Below are 21,695 nucleotides of genomic sequence, written 5' to 3'. Positions count from 1 at the left end.
TGCATTCTCCGCTTTTTCTTGAGGACCTGTTCTCCAGATGCTAAGGGAGTTGCTGGGGCTGTTTGATTGTAGTTCTTTTCTTGTCTCATTCTGGCTTGGGACAGGTTCTTGTCTACGCATTCCTGAACTTTGCGGTACTGTTGTTGTCGCTCTGTATCCCAATCTTCTATCTCTTGACCCGCTTCAGGTGACACAGTTCCCATTTCAAAGTCTACAGGTAACTTGCCAGGTCTTGCTCGCATCAGGTAAGCAGGGCTGCAGTTGGTTGAGTTTACTGGGATATTATTGTAAGTCCACTAGATCTGGTAACTTCTCTGGCCATTCTTTTTTTTCTTCCAGAGGTGGAGTCTTGAGCAAATCATTAACCACATGGTTCATTTTCTCGCACAATCCATTGGTTTGGGGGTGGTACGGTGTTGTTCTTATTTTCTTACAGCCGTACATGTTACAGAACTCTTGGAACACTTCTGCCTCGAATGCAGGGCCTTGATCAGTCAGTACCCTTTCAGGATAACCGTGAGGTCGACAAAAGTATGCTTGAAATGCTCGAGCTGCTGATCTGGCTGTCTGGTCTTTCACAGGCACTACTACCAGGAAACGAGAGTAATGGTCCACTATGGTAAGGGCGTAGACATAGCCTGACCGGCTTGGTGTTAGTTTTACGTGGTCCAGGGCCACCAACTCTAGGGGCTGCTTCGTGACAATTGGCTGTAGGGGAGACCTCTGGCTGGTATCATCCTTCCGCCTCAGGTTACACGGACCACAATCTCGGCACCACTTCTCGACTGCCTTTCTCATGTGCACCCAGTAGAACCGATCACGGAGTAGGACCTCCAACTTTTTCCACCCGAAGTGTCCTGCTCTGTCATGGTAAGCTGCTAGGACCATTGGAGCATTCTTCTGTGGGACCACTATCTGCCAAACTAGTTCATTCATTCGCCAGTTGACATATCTCTTGCATAGCTTGCCTTTGTAGAGAAACAGTCATCCCCTCTCCTTCCACAGCTGTTGGGCTTCTTGTGGAGCATCGGGACCAAGATTGGTTTCGGCTTGTGCCAGCTTTTCTTTAACTAATCAGATGGCCGGGTCACTGTCCTGGGTTTCTTCCTATTTATGGTGGAGTAATGGGTTGATAGAAACCTCTTGCTGACTCGAGCGCTTTCCTCTTACAGCATGCTCACACTGGGAGACAACTTGTCCATGGAAAGCTGATAACTCTATCTCTTCCAGTTCATCCAGGTCTTCTCCAGACTCGAGTAAGTGAGGCATTCTGGACAGCGCATCCGCATTGTTATTCTTCTTGTCAGCCCGGTACTTGATGGTAAAGTCAAAGTTGGACAGTCAAGCCATCCACCGCTGTTCTAGTGCACCTAGCTTAGCTGTTGCCAGGTGAGTCAACGGATTGTTGTCCGTGAAGATGGTGAACTTGGCCGACGCCAGATAGTGCTTGAAGCGTTCAGTCACTGCCCAGACAATAGCGAGGAACTCCAGCTTGAAGGAACTGTAGTTTTCTGAATTCCTTTCTGTGGGACGAAGCTTCCTACTGGCGTAAGCTATCTCCTTCTCTCTGCCTCCCTGCACCTGTGACAGAACTGCTCCCAATCCCACGTTGCTGGCGTCTGTGTACAGTACAAATGGCTGGCTGTAATCAGGGTAGGCCAGAATTTCTTCTCCAGTGAGAGCCCTTTTCAGCCGGACAAAGGATGCTTCTATTTGGCTGTTCTATTCAAATGGAGGGCTTTGCTTCTTAGCCTTCTTTGGCTGGCCCACCAGGAGATCTTGAAGAGGCGCTGCTATCTTCGTGAAACCATCAATCAACCTTCGGTAGAAGCCCACCAGCCCAAGGAACTGCCGCACCTCTTTTACCGTGGTGGGTCTTGGCCAGTCCTTGATTACTGTGACTTTCTCTGGATCAGGTGCCACACCTTATGCGCTGACCACATGACCCAGGTACTATACCTTTGGCTTCAAGAGGTGACATTTGGACGGCTTTATCTTCAGGCCATACTCTGACAAGGACTCAAACACTTCTGCTAAGTGCCTCAGGTGGCCTTCATAGGTCTTGGAGTAGACTATGACGTCATCCAGGTACAATAGCACAGTTTCAAAGTTGGCCCAAGCAGCACTCCATCAAACTTTGGAATGTTCCTGGGGCGTTGCAGAGCCCAAACGGCATACAGTTGAACTCGCAGAGACCCATTGGTGTCGTGAATGCAGTCTTCTCCATGTCCGCCTCTGCCACGGGAACCTGCCAATACCCACTGGTGAGATCCAAGGTGGAGAAATAGTTAGCTGATTTTAAGGCTGCTAGTGACCCTTCTATTCTGGGTAGTGGATAAGCATCTTTATGTGTAATGCGGTTAATTTGCCTGTAATCAACACACATTCTCATTGTGCCATCTTTATTCTTTACGAGCACTAGTGGAGCTGCCCAGGGGCTACAACTATCTCTGATCACCCCAGCCTCCTCCATTTCCCGTAACATTTCTTTGGCACGCTGATACTGAGCTGGTGGTACAGGGCGGTATCTCTCTTTGATGGGATGATGGTCACCAGTGGGGATTTGATGTTTAACCACTTTTACCTGCCCAAAATCTAGGGGGTGTTTGCTGAAGACCCGCTCGTATTCCTGCACCACCCGGTAAACCCCATGCTTTTGGTGTGAGGGGGTGGAGTCGGTGCCCACATGTAATTTTTGGCACCAGTCCTCCAGCTGTCCCTTGGAGCCATTGCCCTCCGCCTGCTCGAACGGGATCAAGGGTTCCACTGCTTTGATGGTATTGTTACTGACAGTGTACAGTTTTGCTACAGTGGCGTACCGGGGCAATTTGGCTTCCTCCTCCCCACAATTCAGGACGCGGATGGGCACTCTTCCCTTGCGGATGTCTGCTACCCCTCTGGCTATCAGGACTCCAGGCCTACTTTCTGAATACACAGGTTCCACCAGGGCCTGGTAATCTTGACCCTTGAGGCCTATTGCTGCCCGACACCATATCAACATCTCACTTTTTGGCGGAATTGCAATGGGGAGATGGTCACTTACCCTTACACTGCCTATTTCTCCTCCGGCCAGCTCTACCTGCTGCCTCCTCATCAGGGCTCTGATCTCCCTCTGTAAGGCACGCTGCTGCCCGGAGCTGGCAGTTTCAGCCGTCTGCTGCAACAAAATTATCACTTCGGCAATACAATTTTCCATTACATTTGTACCAATGGTTAGCAGAGGGTCAGATTCCTTGCGATCAATATCTATAATTATCATCCCCTGACATGGCAATTCTACCCGCCCCACTTTAATGGTTACTTCCTTATACCCAATTTGAGGCAAGGGCTGACCATTACTGGCCACAATTGTTAAATCATCATCTGGGCTATGGTCAATGTCTGAATCAGCCCAATATCTTTGGTACAGTTTATAAGGGATGGTCGTTACCTGGGAAACCGTATCCAGGAGGGCAGTCAAAGGGATCCCATCCAGCACAATAGGAAGGACCAGTCGTCCTCCCACATATTTGCTGCGACAGGGAGTTGAGCCGGGCTTTCTTACACCTGGGGGTTGGCTCCTGGCCCCAGGTTCGGCCCATTTAAAGGACAGTACCTTGCTAAGTGGCACGCCTGGCTGCAGCGGCGGCAGATCGGTTGTCCAGCTGAATCATACCAGTCTGTGTCTTTTCCTCAGGTCGGCGGAATCATCCTCTGCCGCATCCACGGGACGTCATCTGGACTGGAGGCCAACTCGATTCTTGCAGGTGATGGGGTCACTTGTAGAGACTGTGTGGCGCCCTGGACAAGCCAGGACGTCACAGGTACTACAACAACACACCCCACACCCCGGCTAGGCACATCTAGGTCAAACACAAATCCTTGTTGCCTCCCTCCAGGGGCTGATGTCCACACCAGGGGGTGGGCCAGGTGGTTGGCCCCACCCACCGAGGAGTTCACAGTCCTGGAGGCGGGAAAGGAGGGCAGATGAGTTTAGAGAAGTGAAGTGGCAGTAGAGGAGACTGACGGTGTCCGGGTGTGTGGCCCGGGCACATACAGCAAGGTGGGCAGACGGTGGTGACCGTCTGCAGGAGAGGCTGATTGGAGTGAACCGTAAGGACCGGGGACGGGCGGTGGCCCGTCGGTACCGTATCGGGGAGTGAAGAGAAGCCAGCACCATTCGGCAGGGCCTACGGACCCCGACCAGGCTAGGAGTCGCCGTAAAACTGGTCAAATCCGTTAGCGAAGGGAACCTCGGGGGTTTCCCAGCAGTCAAGAGTCCCGATTGAAGGCAACAGCTCACACCATAAAGGGAAACACAGTCACCGCCAAGGCTACAGTTCCCAGGGCCAGAGCTTGCGGGCAAAAGGGGCTCCCTCAGCATCCATCCAAGCTGGGGAGCGAGTTACCGGTGGGAAGACATTGGAACCGTGAACACAACACAGGTGCAGGGAAAGGCAGTCACCATCAACCTACCAGGAGAACTACCGCAGCCGTTTGTGGGACCCGTCCATCCAGCCGTTTGTTTTACCGGAGACTTTGCATTGATCATTGGCTGAGTGAGTACCACCGTGCCGTGCGGCACCGCGCTGCCCCCGTGACCCTGCACCTCACCGAGTTGTCTCTGAGGTTCATTGCTCTGTTTTGGCGGGTCATCTTGGCATTTTTGGTACTCGGGATCTTGTGAGACACTCTTTTTGGTGACCTTTCCTGTCCCGGGATGTCCGTAGTTTTGTGCAGTCGTGTGGAGTTTGTTCTAGGTCCAAGCCCTGTTGTTCACATTCTAGTGGGCTATTATTGCCTTTGCCGGTACCTAAGAGACCTTGGACGCACATCTCTATGGATTTTATTTCAGAGCTTCCCGTCTCTCATAAAATGACTGTGATTTGGGTGATCTGTGATAGATTCTCAAAGATGGTCCACTTGGTTCCCCTGTCTAAGTTGCCGTCTTCATCAGAGTTGGTGCCTTTGTTTTTCCAACATGTTGTTCGTTTGCATGGTATTCCCAAAAACATTGTTTCTGACAGATGGGTGCAGTTCGTATCCAGATTTTGGAGGATTTTTTGTTCCAAATTGGGTGTTCAGCTGTCTTTCTTTTCGGCGTTTCATCCTCAGACCAACGGTCAGACTGAAAGGGCTAACCAGACCCTGGAGACCTATTTACGGTGTTTTGTTTCTGCGGATCAGGATGATTGGGTTTCGTTTTTGCCTTTGGCTGAATTTGCCCATAACAATAGAGCTAGCTCTACCACATTGGTGTTTCCATTTTTCATTTTGGGTATCACGCCAGGTTCCTCTTGGGGCAGCTTGAGGCGTCTGACTGTCCAGGGGTGGATTCGGTGGTAAACAGAATGCAGCAGATTTGGGGGCACGTAGTGGATAAATTGTTTCAATCCTAAGAAACTGCCCAAAAGTTTGCCAACCGGCGTCGGACTGTTGGTCCCCGGTTTAAAGTGGGGGACATGGTGTGGTTGTCCTCTAAAAATATTCCTAGGAGAGTTCCAGCTCCTAAATTTAAGACCAGATTTATTGGACCTTATAAGATGTTGGAGATTATCAACCCTGTATCTTTCCGTTTGGCTTTGCCTGCGTCATTTAAGATTCACAATGTCTTCTATAAGTCCTTGTTGAAGAGACATGTGGAGCCAACAGTTCCTGCAGCAGCGGCCTCTGACCCTGTTTTGGTACAAGGGGATCTGGAGTATGAGGTTGAAAAGATTCTGGATTCCCGTCGCAGTAGGCGGAAGCTTCAGTACCTTGTGAAATGGAAGGGTTATGGGCAGGAGGATAACTCTTGGGTTGTAGCTTCTGACATTCATGCGGACAGGTTGGTTCGCGCCTTCCATCATGCTCATCCTGAGCGACCCGGTGGCGTTGGTGAGGGTTCGGTGACCCCTCCTCAAGAGGGGGTACTGTTGTGAATGTCAGTTATGCTTTTGCTGCTGTGAGGCTCCCTCTTGTGGCCAGGAATGTTTTGGACAGAGACCAGGTGTGTTGGAACAATGGGCGTTTCCATTGCTAACTCTCTGCCTATTTAAACCTTGGTCTGCTAGCAGTCTGAGCCGGATGTCATTTGTTCTTTGTTTACCAGCCTTCTTATCCTGCTCCAGACCACATCTTCTCCAGATAAGTGCTTGGTTCTTTCTTATGTTGTTTTGTTCTTTTTGCTCTTATCTGAGTTTGTCATTTACTGTGGTTTTTGTCAGTTTATTTGCAGGCAGGAATCTTCCCTCTCAGTTGCTTAGCTGGGAAGCTCCCTGCAGCTATGTTTGGAGTATTGATCCTATAAGTCCATGTGTTTGTTGCTTCTTGAATTTGTAATGGTTCCTGCTTTCTGTTCACTGGTAAGACAAGAGTGCCTGATGTAGGACGGAGTTCAGATCCAGCAATCTGAGGGCTTTTTGTACTATCAGGAATTTGGATTTTTGTAGGGTTTTTCTCTGGCCACCATCAGCCCCTTTCCTATCCTGTCCTATTTAGTCAGTGGGGCCTCACCTTTGCTAATCCTATCATCTATCTGTGTATTGTGTTTTCCTATATCACCGCAGTCTTTGAATTTGGGTAGCTTGCTATACCTTTGCGGTCTATTTCTGAGGCAGAGAGTTATTCATCTTTCCTTCCTTTAGGATAGCTAGTTTTCCGGCTGGGTTCGTGGTGCATAGGATATTAGTTCACCCCTCAGCTACTTCTAGTGTTGATGGTTAGTAAGAGGATGGCGGCCAGATTAGTTGCCAATGCTCTTGTCACCTTTTTACCAATGAGTTATGGTGATCTTCCATGGTTCCGGATCATAACAATCCACCATGGTGAGAGCGTAGGTATAACCTGTTCGGCTAGGTGTTAGCTTTACATGGTCCAAAGCGACAATCTCCACAGGCTACTTGGTGACAATTGGTTGCAGCGGTGCTTTTTGACTGTTGTTATCTTTTCTCCTCAAAGCACAAGGACCACAGTTTCTGCACCATTTTTCTATTGTGGCTCTCATAACGATCCAATAGAATTGATCACGCAGCAACGCTTCCAGTTTCCTCCACCTGAAGTGCCCTGTTCGATCATGGTACGCTTCCAAGACTAATTGGACATCTGATTTAGGTATCATCACTTGACATACCCTTTCATGAGTTTTAGGGTTTGTGAGACTTCAGCACAATTTACCTCAATGGATATATAGCTTGCTTCAATCCTTCCACAGCCATTGGGCTTCTGGTGGAGCTTCGGGACCCGGGTACGAATCTGTTGGGCTATCAACTCTTTGATCAGTCTTACTGCAGGGTCATTGTCCTGTGCTTCCTTCCAACCATGGTGAGGTAGCGGATCCAGCGTGGTTTCTTGGCGCATGCTGTAAGATGGTTAGTTCTGTAGATCACTGGGATGGTGAAAGGCTGGCAACTCAATTTCCTCCAGTTCATCTATGTCCTTTCCTTCATCTGACAGGTGGGGCATCCTGGAAAATGTGTCTGCTTTGGCGTTCTTGCGACCAGCCCGATACTTGATGGTAAAGTCATTGTTTGCCAGTCGAGCCACCCAACATTGTTCCAACTCTCCAAGCTTTTCCATATCCAGATGAGTCAGGGGGTTGTTGTCTGTGTAGACGGTGAACGTCGCAGCTGCCAGGTAATGTTTAAGCCTTTCTGTCACTGCCCAGACCAATGCCAGGAACTCCAGCTTAAAGGAGCTGTGGTTTTTCCTTTCAGTAGGATGGAGCTTCCTGTTTATGTAGGCAATCACTCTTTCCTTGCCATTCTGCACTTGTGACAGCAGAGCTCCCAATCCCATGTTGCTGGCATCGGTATACAGCACAAAGGGAAGGTGATAGTCAGGATACGCCAGAATCTCATCTCATCTCCTGTCAGGGCCAACTTCATCTGTCTGAAGGAATTTTCTTCTCCTTCACCCCATTCAAATGGAGGACCAGAAGTCTTGCCTTTCTTGGTCTGGTCTACCAGGTTCTTGTAAGGGTGCTGTCATTTTTGTGTAGCCCTTTATGAACCTCTTGTAGTATCCTACCAGGCCCAGGAACTGACTTACCTCTTTGACGGTGGACGGTCTTGGCCAGTTCTTGATGGCAGTCACCTTTTCTGAATCCGGTGCCACTCCTTCAGCGCTGACCACGTGCCCGAGATACTGGACCTTGGGTTTCAACAGGTGACACTTGGACGATTTTAACTTCATCCCGTACTTTGACAACGCTTCATCTCAGCTGAAGACTTTGCCTCTTTCTTCAAGCGGAAGATTGACAACATCAGAGCAAGCTTTGGCCCACAATCACCACAGCCCCTCATCATAGCTACTCATCCCTCTTCCTCCAAATCCAGCTTCTCCACCATGACAGAAAACAATCTCTCCACTCTACTCTCAAGATCACATCTAACCACCTGTGCACTGGACCCGCTCCCATCGCACCTCATCCCCAACATCACTGCAGTCCTCATCCCAGCCCTAACCCATCTCTTCAACCTATCACTAGCAAGTGGTGTATTCCCTTCATGCTTTAAACATGCCTCTATTACACCCATCCTCAAAAAGCCCTCCCTTGACCCATCCTCTGTGTCAAACTATCGCCCCATATCCCTTCTCCCCTACGCCTCAAAACTACTGGAACAGCATGTCCATCTTGAATTGTCCTCATACCTCTCCTCCTGCTCCCTCTTTGACCGGCTTCAATCTGGCTTCCGACCACATCATTCTACCGAAACTGCCCTAACCAAAGTCACCAATGATCTACTAACCGCCAAAGCCAAGCGACACTACTCTATCCTCCTCCTCCTGGACCTGTCCTCTGCCTTCGACACAGTAGACCATTCCCTCCTACTACAGATTCTCTCATCTCTGGGCATCACAGACTTGGCCCTATCTTGGATCTCCTCATACTTAACCGACCGAACTTTCAGCGTCTCCCATTCTCACACCACTTCCTCATCTCGCCCCCTATCTGTCGGTGTCCCTCAAGGCTCAGTTCTTGGACCCCTGCTGTTCTCCATCTACACCTTCGGCTTGGGACAGCTCATAGAGTCCCACGGCTTCCAGTATCATCTCTATGCCGATGACACACAGATCTACCTCTCTGGACCTGACATTACCTCTCTACTAACCAAAATACCACAATGTTTGTCTGCTATTTCATCCTTCTTCTCTGCACGATTCCTAAAACTTAACATGGACAAAACAGAGTTCATTGTCTTTCCTCCTCCTCACTCATCTCCTCCAACAAGCCTTTCCATCAAACTTGATGGTTGCTCACTCACCCCAGTCTCACAAGCTCGTTGCCTTGGAGTGACCCTCGACTCTGCTCTATCCTTCAAGCCACACATCCAAGCCCTCTTCACCTCATGCCGATTACAACTCAAAAATATCTCCCGGATCCGTGCTTTTCTTAACCAAGAATCTGCAAAAACATTAGTGCATGCCCTCATCATCTCCCGCCTCGACTACTGCAACCTCCTGCTCTCTGGCCTCCCTTCCAACACTCTTGCACCCCTCCAATCTATCCTAAACTCTGCAGCCCGCTTAATCCACCTCTCCCCTCGCTACTCCCCAGCCTCGCCACTCTGCCAATCCCTTCACTGGCTTCCCATCGCCCAACGACTCCAGTTCAAAACATTAACCATGACATACAAAGCCATGCACAACCTGTCTCCTCCCTACATCTGTGACCTAGTCTCCCAGTACCTACCTGCACGCAACCTTAGATCCTCACAAGATCTCCTTCTCTGCTCCTCTCTTATCTCCTCTTCCCACAATCGTGTACAAGATTTCTCCCGTGCATCCCCCATACTCTGGAACGCTCTACCTCAGCACATCAGACTCTCCCCTACCGTGGAAAGCTTCAAGAGGAACCTCAAGACCCACCTCTTCCAACAAGCCTACAACCTACAATAGCCCTCAGCCCAGTAGACCACTGCGCACCCAGCTCTGTCCTCACCTATTGTACCATCACCCATTCCCTGTAGACTGTGAGCCCTCGCGGGCAGGGTCCTCTCTCCTCCTATACCAGTCTGTCTTGTACTGTTAATGATTGTTGTACGTATACCCTCTTTCACTTGTAAAGCGCCATGGAATAAATGGCGCTATAATAATAAATAATAATAATAATAATAATAATAATAATAAATACGTCTGCTAGATGCTCCAGATATTCCTCGTAGGTCTTCGAGTATATGATCACATCATCCAGGTAGAGCAGCATGGTCTCGAAGTTAAGGTGTCCTAGGCAGCATTCCATTAGCCTCTAGAACGTTCCTGGTGCATTACACAGACCAAACGGTATGCTTTTGAATTTACACAGGCACATGGGTGTGGCGAATGCAGTCTTCTCCCAATCCTCTTCAGCGACAGAGACCTGCCAATAGCCACTGGTGAGATCTAGGGTAGAGAAGTAGTTAGCAGCCTTCAATGCAGCCAACGACTCTTCTATATGGGGTAGCGGATAAGCATCCTTGTGGGTGATTCGATTGATTTGCCTATAGTCCACACACATCCTCATGGTGTCATTCTTCTTCTTGACTAGAACCAGTGGAGCTGCCCAGGGGCTACAACTATCTCTAATAACCCCAGCCTCCTTCATGGTCCTCAATATCTCCTTGGCACACTGATAGTGAGTGGGTGGTATAGGTCTGTATCTCTCCTTGATGGGTGGATGATTACCTGTGGGTATGTGATATTGTACCCCTTTTATCCTCCCAAAGTCTAGTGGATGCTTACTGAAGACTTGTTTGAACTCCTGTACTACCCAGTAGACTCCATGTTTCTGGTGTGAAGGGGTGGAATCAGTACCCACATGCAGTTCCTGACACCAACCCTCTAATTGGTCTTGGGGACAGTCATCTTTTGCCTGCTCTGGTGGGGTTGGGGATTTCACTGCCTGGATAGACTCTTCAGTGACAGTGAACAATTTGGCAATGGTGGCATACCTGGGCAATTTGATTTCCTCCTCCACATAGTTTAACACTCGCACGGGCACTTTCCCTTTGTGAACATCAAACAACCCCCTGGTTGTCAGGACCGTGAGCCAGTGTTCAGAGTGCATGGGTTCTACCACTGCCTGGTAATCTTGCCCATTGAGGCCTATGGCCGCCCGACACCATATCATCATTTCACTTCGTGGGGGGTATCATGATAGGGCCAGCATCTATTACCGGTATGCTGCCAAGTTCCCCACCAGATAGGTTTACTTGTTGTCTCTGCAGGAGGGCTTTGATTTCTCTTTGCAGGACCCTCTACTGCCCAGCACCAGCAGTTTCAGCAATCTGTTGGAGTAAGAACAACACTTACCCCAGACAATTTCAATGATATTTGTTCCCAAAATCATCTTTGGATTCTTATCACTACCATACTTTTCCACTACAATCAGTCCTTGGTTCTTTAACTCTACCCTCCCCACTTTTATGGTTACCTCCTTAAACCCAATCTGAGTCACTGGTAACTCGTTGACAGCATAAATAGTGAGGCCCGCATCCGGGCGGCTGAGATCAGCATCTGACCAGAACCTCTTATAGGCTATGTGCGCACTTACCGGATTTTTTTGCGGTTTTGCTGCATGTTTCGCTGCAGAAAATGTTCATAACATCTCTGCAGTGAATCACCAGCAAAACCTATGGGGAAAAAAAATCCTGTGCGCACTAGGCGGATTTTGACAGCTGCATGTTTTACTGCGGGATTCCCGCAGCAAAAACAATTGCATGTCAATTCTTTTCCGCACGTCGCTGCGGGATTTCACTCCATTGACTCCAATGTAATCGTGAAATCCCGCAGGGAATAACGCAGGCAGCAAATTCTGTGCGGTTCACTGCGTTTTCCTGCGTTATTCCCTGTGGTAATTCGCGGTTTACCTCCGGTAATGTACATCGCTTGCTTGCGGTTTTGCAGGGAAGTGATGTCATTACAGGAAGAGGAAGCAGAGCAGAGAGTAAACACACACACATCACAGACACAGACACATCACAGACACAGAACACATAGACACAGACACATAGAATACACATAGAAAGCAAACGGAAATATAGAAAACAAAACACGTGGGCTCCGCTGTATATTTACTGTCCAGCCGAGGTAAACAAACAGCGGCGGCCCGGTATTCTCAGGCTGGGGAGGGAGAGGGGCAGGGTTAATGTCCCCCGCCTCACTCCCCCTCCCGCAGCCGAGAATATCAGCCGCAGCTGCCCCGGCACTGTCGCATGCATTATGCGGCAGTACCGGCGTGTCCCCGGCTCTTCCTGCCGCCGTGTAGCAGTGGCAGGCAAGGTAATACAAGGGGTTAATGGTGGTGGATCACCGCCATTAACTCCAGGCTTGATCATGGCAGCATCTATGTGACAGCTGACATGATCAACCCGTAAGTAAAGTGAATAAAACACACAGAAAAATCCTTTATTTTAAATAAAACACAAACAAGCCTTGTTCACCCTTTTATTAACCCCACCCGAAACAAAGTTCCGGCGTAATCCACAGCTCCAGCATAATCCACAGGTCCTGCGCTGCTTACATCCAGCCGCGACTGACACACAGCGCTGAATGAATGCAGCCTCGCAGCAGACAGCAGAGGTAATTACCGGTCATTTCCCACGGCCGGTAATGTGAACTCACTGCCGACCATGGGAAATGCAGCGATCTGTCCTCTATCTATATATCTCTCTATCTATCTCTCTATCTATTCTTCTGTCTCTTTAGCTATCTATCTACTATGTAAGAAGGAAATGATTTTTTTTTTTCTTTTTTTTCAATGTGCTTTATTGCATTGAATGCAATAAGCACATGTACCAACCCGCACGCGGCCAAACCGCGGCAATACCGCGAACAATACCGCGGTAAAACCGCAGCAAACCGCGGCAAACCGCATGCGGTTTTCGGGTGCGGTTTGCCGCGTTTTTTTACCGCGGGTGCGGTAATCTTTGAGAGCATGCGGAATTTTCTCAAGAAAATTCCATTTCCCAGTGCGCACATAGCCATAAAGTACATATGGGATGGTTGTTACCTGCGAGCCAGTGTCCAACAATGCAGAAGTAGGGATTCCTTCAGAGTGATGGAGAGAATAGGTCGTCCTCCTACGTACCGGTCACACCAATCAGCTGGGCCTTGTCGTCTTATTCCTGGGGATTGGCCCTTGGCCCCAGGGTTGCCGGTTTAAAGGACACCTTCTTGCGACGAGGCCGACTTTGTGGCAACGACGGCAGATGGGTTGTCCAAACGAATCATAGCGATTGATTCTCCTTCCTCTGGACGATGGATCCTTCGTCCTCGCATCCACGGGACATCCTCAGGGCAGTCGGCTATCTGGATCTTCTCCACTGGATTGGATTCAGACTGGAGCTGCATCACTTTTAGGATCATAGCCACATCCTTGCTCAATTGCTGCACCTGGGAACACGAGTCATTTGGAGCACCAGGGGGCACTGCCTGGGTTTTAGTCTCTGCCACCGTTAAGGAAGGGGGCTCCACCCGCAGGGGTGAGGTGCTGGCTTGCCAGGACTGGGGGGCAGAGTCTGTGGTCTCAGGGGGCTGTAGGGCTTTTATGGCTCAGTCCTTTAGAACAACAAAGTCCACATTTTGGTGTTCCAGGGCCCACAGACGCAGCTGCTTGCGGTCTTCCACTGATCGTAACCCCTGCAGGAACTGTTCAACCATCATCTTGTTCCCTTCTGGATCACCGATGGGGTCTACATGCCTCAGGGTCCGCAGAGCTGCTTGCAATCTTAGGTCATAGTCTCTGATACTATGGGGAGATAAGGTATGCACACCAGTGACTATGTAAGGGGAATACATGGAATAGCAGAAACTGCTGTGTGAATACTGACTTGAAAAATCCAATAGCTATATGTAAAGTGAACTGCACCCAGTTCAGACTTAGAATGGTGTTCCAAACGTTATTCCTTATTTGTTAGTTGTTTTCGTTTGTGAACCCTCCCCAACCACACCTATTGCCAATCCATATCATACGCATATATAGCCTGGGTCTCAGCTTCCCATACACGGTAAGTTTTTTAACTGCATGAGAGGACACACACAAGCTAGGGACCCCAACGTAGAGAAATACTTTGGCGTAGTGTTGGGGCTCTATTGCATTGATCAATTCAGTAGCTAAATTTCTCTTGATTCATATGTTCATGGCAGTAATGCAGATTCCATTTTTCACATTTTCACTTTACATATAGCTATTGGATTTTTCAAGTCAGTATTCACACAGCAGTTTCTGCTATTCCATGTATTCCCCTTACATAGTCACTGGTGTGCATACCTTATCTCCCCATAGTCTCTGATACTGTCCTGGGACCACTGCCTACAGTTGTAAAATCTCATTCTGAGCTCTGCCACTGTACGGGTTTCAAAAGCAACTTTCAGCTTTTTGAAGATGGTGTTCAATAAGCCCCGATCGTTATCTGACCAGGTTTCCACCTCCAACTCTGCTGCAACCGTTAACTGTTCCAGCACCACAGATGCTTTTTGTCTGCCGATCATCGCATACATGTCCAATACAGTGCAGATTTTCTTTTTAAATCAAAGTAAGGCATCCAGTTTGCCATCATATTGGGGCAGCCACGCCGCTCCTGGGACATATGAAAGGATGATCGGCATGATCGGTGCCACCACATCGGCCCCGGGCGCAGCCGCTTGTGCTACCGGTGCAGGCCCAGCTGCACTCCTGTCGTCCGGTGCCTTCATTTTTCCCGTCCCCTTTGGTTGTTCTCACCACTATCGAGGGGACTGGAGCACGTCCAGAGATTCCAGGTTAGAACACTGCCTTCTTCCGCCCGCGCTTGCATGAGGTGTGGGCGGGGATCCCCTTTCACGCCTTTTTCACCACAGTGATGGTGCAGTTGTTTTTTCACAAAAATAAAATGGCGGTAGTTTGCACACTAAAACAGTCCATAAGGCATACGTCACCCATGTTAATGGGTCCAGTCCATATCCTGTTGGGACGCCAGGCTAAAAGCTGTGTCACCCAGGGCTATGGGGTACTCAGTCCCGGGCCGTATATGTACGGGGATGCTGTGTCATGGTTGTGTAATGGCTGATGCCTGCTTCCGTGATACAAGGGAATTGAAAGAGTTTGTATTCTGACACGATTATGGTGATGGAACCGCTGCTGCACAGTCTGTTACCTCTGGGGCTCATGGTGGTGGCAGCCTGGATGGTAGACCCTCCGCAAGTAGGGCTGGGCCCCAGAGAGTGAATAAAGGGGTCCGTCGCAGGAAGAAGGGAGACCATACAATGGGGATGCAGTGCAACTTCTGTTTACTCACAGGGTTGTTGAGTTGTGGCCCTGAGGATGCCTGGTTCAGACCCCTGGTCGCTTTTGTTCTAGTGCCGGTGTGGTTACCTGGTAGTTTCTTTCCCCGGCACCTCTCAATGGTTAGGGGGACCCCGTAGCCTGGAGTGTTTGTGGGTCCCTTACTGTCTGACGGCAGTTTCTCGTCCATACGGCGAGCAGTGTGAACCCTGTAGGGTCGGTGTTCTGTTTCGGTCCCTGGCTCAATCTTTACTGCTGGTGCCCCTGGATTCTTTGGGTCAGTGAGGTCCATAAAGGTCCCCTCACTGTGCAGGTATTTTTCAGGTTGCCTAAAGCTGTCACCTGACCTAGGGCCTTGTGCCCTGTTGGTGCTCTTGTTCCAGAGGTACATGGCTGTACCGTCCCTGGCAACCACTCTCCTTGCCACTTAGGTCACTGTTACACGACCCCGTTTGGAGACACGTCTGTCCCCTTCAACTGTCACTACTTGACTCTCCGTCTGACTGTCTATTTTTGTTTGTCCCCTCCCACCGGGCTGTCGGCTAGTGGACTGGACTGGCTCCGCCTCTGGGTGGCCCTCCATTGGGTCCCGGACTAGTCAGTCATCCCTATTGGGGAGTGGGAAACTGGGGATGTTATGTGTTTTGGTGGTACCAGCACTGGTCTTCCAGGTTCCTGGGGCTAGGCCCTGCATCTTGGTCAAGATGCAGTACCTAATAGTGCACTACACATCAAGCTATGTATACGTGCACTATAGGGACACCATAATGTGTAAATTGGACCTGTTGGGGAGACAATACTGTGTATACGATAGCTTTAATGTTTATACTGTATACAAGGGTGTTTTGGGAGCATTATTCTGTGTGAGGCAAAAATGTAATGCAATCCGTGTGAAACCGTGAATTTCGGAAATTCCACTTGCACTCAATCCTCCGCAAATATGAATTTACAAAAGTTTTGCACAGTTGTGCTGAATGCAGAGACACGCTTGCAAAATGTTTTGCAATTTAATCTTCAAGCAATATAATTTAAAAACAAACACACAAATTTAATATATTTTAGAAGAGTAGTATGGAAAACTGTAACATTCTACTATATTTCTAAAAAGTCACTGTTCCCTGACCACAGGTTACGTTGGAAATAACGTAGAATACGTCACAGTCAAAAACAGCTGAATCATCCAAGTTTCCAGTGAAATTGATTATCACCTGAACTCAAACATTAAGATAAATATTAACCATATACCAAAGAAATCATGAGCAATATGGTGTTGGTAAAGTACAGCTAAATATTAACTTTTCACTAAAGTTGGTACATGAAAACAATCCCTGATAACTACCAGAATTCAAACAAAACTCTTTATATGACAATAGAATCAATATAACATCCTATATTAATATTGGTTCAAGGGTATAAATATACTAAAATCCATTAAAATGAGAGATTTACAGAATCAGAATATACAAATCAGGGAACACTGAAGTCAAAGTAACAGGGGTTTTCAAAGTTACAATAATAAATTCATCCAAAAAGCTGAGAGATGTCACTTGATAACATTAGGATAGCAGATGCTAGAACCGGGTGGCACTTGATAACATTAGGATAGCAGATGCTAGAACCGGGTGGCACTTGATAACATTAGGATAGCAGATGCTAGAACCGGGTGGCACAGGTTAAATTACATAAATCAGAAAAATGGATACAGATGTACGATTGAGGGTTCTTTCTTCTTTGGTGTTTTTTGGTTATGCATATTGATGCTGGGTATGAAAATATAGTAAGTAACAACACAACAACATACGGTTGCTTGCTCTGGGTAAATACACCATGCATGCAGGTTAGATGTGTGCTGCATAAGGGATCAGCCAATATGTAATGAATAAGCTCAAGTTACCAGGCTATAATGTAATGTAAATGCAGTGAAAGACTAGGAACCACTGAGCAAATAGTGGGAAAAAAGGTAAAACAATTGTATTGATATCTCAAGCAGTGCACAACGACATGGTGGGAGAGAACAGTTACCATGAGACACATGCGCCTGACCCCGACGCATGTTTCGTAATCTTCAGTAAAATGGATTGTCGTCTGAATTTTGTATGAATTTATTACTGTTACTTTGAAAATCCCCGTTACCTTGACTTCAATGAATTTTGCCTTCTGATTCTGTAGATTTATCATTTTAATGGATTTTAGTATATTTATCCCTTTGAACCACTGTCAATAAAGGATTTCTATATTGACTCTATTGTCATATACAGAGTAGTGATGACGAGCGAGCGTGCTCAGCACTGCTCGTTCCTTAGCTTTAGGGTGCTCCATCAAATAACGAATAGGGATGAGCGAACCTCAACTGTAAAGCTCAGGTTCTGTGCCGAACACTGCATGTCCGGGTCTTGGACTTGAACATGAACTTACAACCAGATGTGCGGAATACTATTGGGGCTATATAACAACCACAACACATTGCTAGATATAATAGATATGTAACATTGAGACTGTATTTAGTATTTTCTCAAGTTTATTGTGCTGTTTTGAAAAGAAAGTAGTATTCTTCACGTCCTACGCAATGGGATAGAAAAAGTTGTGAAATCGCCCCTAACTTTTGCTCAATCCATCCCTGGCAGACCTCCAACAAGTATAAATTTCAAATCTCACAGTACAACGCAATCACTGTCAACAAAAACTTTCCAGGATGGTGAGTGTATTCTATTCTACATGAATTCTGAAGGGGAATTTTATAACTAGTATTCAAGTTATTTGTATAAATGAATAGACAACATTTATTCATGCAATGAGATTTTTGTCTAGATTCTATCTTGTAGGATATGTTCATTTTTAAGGTTTTTTTCTTTCTTAAGTTAACCCATTAAGCACCCACTTACTTTGTCCTGACAAGTTTTTTGTTGTTGTATTCCAAAAGCTATTTTATTTATTTTTTTTTTGTAAATGTATCTATATGAGGGCTTGTTTTTCACATCATAATTGCTCTATTTTGGGGTATATATTATGAACTAATTAGATGTTAAAACTCTTTTTAGGAATGCAAACAGTAATAACCATTCTGCAATTTTGGGAATTTATTTTCTTAATTTTGCATTTATGATGTTCACCAAATAGTAGCAAGGGCACATTAAATTAATTCCTTGAATCACCACAAATAGGAGGCATAGCCAACACTTGAGAGGAAAGAGATCGTATTTAAAATGATCTAGACACACTCGAACAATGGCCCGAGGAAAACAGAATTGTGTTTAACAGGGACAAATTCAAAGTCCTACATTTGGATAAAAGAAATTTAAAAAGCACATATAGTATAGGAGGAATAGAACTAGATGAAAGCATTGGGGAAAAGGACTTGGGTATAATAGTAGATCCTAGATTCAACATGAGCCAACAATGCGGTGCTGCAACTAAAAAGGCAAAAAAAATTCTGGGATCTATCAAAAAGAGCATTGAATCTAGATCAAAAGAGGTAATTATTTCCCTATGCTCTACCCTTGTCAGACCCCATCTGGAATACTGTGTACAGTTCTGGGCGCCCCAATTCAAGAAAGACATTGATATCTTGGAGCAAGTCCAGAGAAGAGCAACCAAGGTGGTAGAAGGTCTGCAAACCATGTCCTATGAAGAACTAGGAATGCTTAGTTTCCAAAGAGAAGGCTGAGAGGAGACTTAATAGTGATCTACAAATATATGAAAGACAGTCACAGTGCTGCGGGAACTACCCTATTCTCATTAGCACAAGGAAGTACAAGAAGCAATGGGATGAAACTAAAAGGAAGGAGATTCAGATTAGACATTAGGAACAACGTTCTGACAGTGAGGGTAGTTAGAGAGTAGAACAGGCGGCCACAATAGAAATCTTCAAGCCGAAGCTGGATAAACATATAGCTAGGATGATTTGCGGTCCCTTCCATCTCTGCCAGTCTATGATTCTAGAAGTTTATGATAACAATGTTATGTAATTTGATCAATTTTGCACGATTAAAATATTAACAAAAACAACACATTTTGTATCCCCATTTTCTATTAACCAGAATTTTTTTTGTTTTTTTTTTTCTGGGGAATGAGCTACTGAATGTGTGTGCTCTTTTTGTTTTCCACGATGAAATTACATAATTGGTATCATTTTGGGGTATATATAACTTTTTGATTTACTTTTACTCTATTTTTGTGAAATATGGTGAGAAAAAAAATAGCAATTCTGCCACTGTTTTTTTAAAATCGATTTTATTGTATTGGTTAAATAGCATGATCACTTTATAGATCAGATGATTACAGACACTGCAACGCCAATTATGTGTTCCTTTTTATAACTTTTACATTTTTACTTAACACTATATAGGGTAATTTTTTTGTCTTTTAGTATTTTAGAATTTTATATTATTTTTTGATTTTTAGTCCCACTTTGATATTTTAACTTGTATGAGACACTCATATTCTAAAAGCTAAATTTTGGTACTATAGTATATTGTTCATATAAGTGCCCCTTCTCCCTGTATAACCACTTTTGCTATTGACAGCACCATTAAAGGGGTTAAAATGCAGGGTCTAGTTTTGATCTCAACAAGAACACGGCTATTAGGCATCTTTCACATATCCATGTTGCAGGTACGTGTAATATCCATTTTTTCACAAATATAATGTGTTCTCCTGGAAAGCTATAGTGCTAACACATGTCCATGGGTAAATGAAAAACATGTACATCCTACGGATGGCGTCAGTGTACCATCCATGTGCTGTACGTATTTAGTTTGCCAAGCATAGGAGAAGTTTTGCCATTTATTTATTTATTTATCTATCAGTGAAAAAGACTGATCACACACTGATGGTAAAAACGGACACACAGATGACACACTGATACAAAACACCGATGACACTGGTACCATTTTTTTCATGTACATGTTAACCTGATGCTGCCACTTTCCAATTTTGTGTTTTTGTATTTTCCTCCTCCCTCCCAGAGCCATTACTTTATTTTTCTGTCTACATAGATGTATGATGGCTTGTTTTTTTGTGGGATGAGTTGTACTTTTGAATGACACCATTCATTTTAGCATAACATAACATAATGCAATAGAAAAAAGGAAAAATTCCAAGTGTGGTGAAATTGTGAAACTCCTCCTTCAATGTTGACTTTTGTCTTAGGCCCCCTTCACATGTCAGTGATTCAAGTGTGTATGTTACTGTTTTTACATGTACCAGAATCACGGATATTCGCAGACCCATTAAAATCAATGGGTCTGTGCACACATCAGTGATATCTCATGAGTGTCCATGAGTCTGCACAGAGGCAAGTCCGTTTTTCTCTGGCATAACTGATGTCACATGGACCACGCAGTGGTGTGATCCGTTTGACACGTACCAGAGAACTCATGTATCTGTGAAATAAAATTATTTTTATACTCACCTGTCTCCAGCAATGCTGTCTCCAGCCTTAAGGAATTGTTTTTACGACATACATTTTCTGGTAAAAATGACCTTGCAATATAATTTTCCACATCCGTACACTAAGACCCGTTTCACATGTCAGTGAAAAACACAGATGTTTTTCACTGGCGTGTAAAACACGCACATGTCCCTGCGTGTGCCGAAAATCACGGCACACGTGGGTTGTCTAAGTGCAATCCGGGCTCCGTTCTCCGTGGCCCATGATTGCACTTAGAGATTCAGTCACCTGCGCCCGCTCCCGCTGTCCATGGTGCTGATCGCTCCCGCGACGCAGCATCCGGCCGGCGGTGACCCCTGCAGGAGCTGCTTCCGGGTCGGCTGTGTCGCACATAATGAATATGCGCGACAGTAATCAGCTGGCACAGAAGGAGCAGGGAGGACGGGCTGCAGAGGACATCGCTGGACGCCGGGTGAGTTAAAATGTTTTTTATTTTAAAAGCACGTTTTTTTCTGGCACGTGTTTCACGGACCACAGCACTGCGTGGTCCGTGGAACATCAGTGATGCCAGAAAAAAATGGACATGTCTCCGTGCAGCAAACACGCACACGCGGGTACGCTGCACGGAGACATGTGCAGTGACAAATCACTGACGTGTGAGCAGACCCATTCATTATAATGGGTCTGCGTATGTCAGTGATTCTGGTACGTTTAAAAAAAAGCACAAATCACTGACGTGTGAAAGGGGCCTTATGGTGATACCAAAGATGTCCAGTTTTTTTCTATTATTTTAGTGGTGAAAAAAATGTAGACGTTTTGAAAAAATAATTTTTGGTTTGTGTCACCATTTTCTGAGACTTGTAACATTTTCATTCTTTGATTCATGGAGCTGCATAAGGACTTATTTTTTCAGAATGAGGCATCATTTTCATTGATACCATTTTGGGATAAATATCACATATTGATCGCTTCTTACAGCATTTTTTGTGGTATTGCAGGGACCAAAAAAACTTAATTTGTTCATTTCTAATTGTTCTCTGTTTACAAATTAGGGCAATTATTTCATATTTTGATATATTGGACTTTTATGAATGCGGTGATGTC

At 46.2% G+C, this 21,695-nt stretch overlaps 1 protein-coding gene across 1 annotated transcript in view; it reads left to right on the top strand.

Moving 5' to 3' along the window:
* Positions 1-17,884: 17,884 nt before the first annotated feature.
* The window catches only part of LOC142309793 (beta-microseminoprotein-like), a 52,607-nt gene continuing 48,796 nt past the window's right edge, over positions 17,885-21,695 (top strand). Inside the window, exon 1 of the mRNA XM_075347247.1 lies at positions 17,885-17,897. Coding sequence (XP_075203362.1) covers positions 17,895-17,897 — 3 coding nt within the window. The 5' untranslated portion in view covers positions 17,885-17,894. The remainder of the gene's footprint in view (positions 17,898-21,695) is intronic.

This window comes from Anomaloglossus baeobatrachus, chromosome 5, assembly GCF_048569485.1.
Source record: "Anomaloglossus baeobatrachus isolate aAnoBae1 chromosome 5, aAnoBae1.hap1, whole genome shotgun sequence".
Classification (NCBI taxonomy): Eukaryota; Metazoa; Chordata; class Amphibia; order Anura; family Aromobatidae; genus Anomaloglossus; species Anomaloglossus baeobatrachus.
Note: the sequence above shows the minus strand (reverse complement) of the source record. Positions and strands in the feature narration are given on the sequence as shown.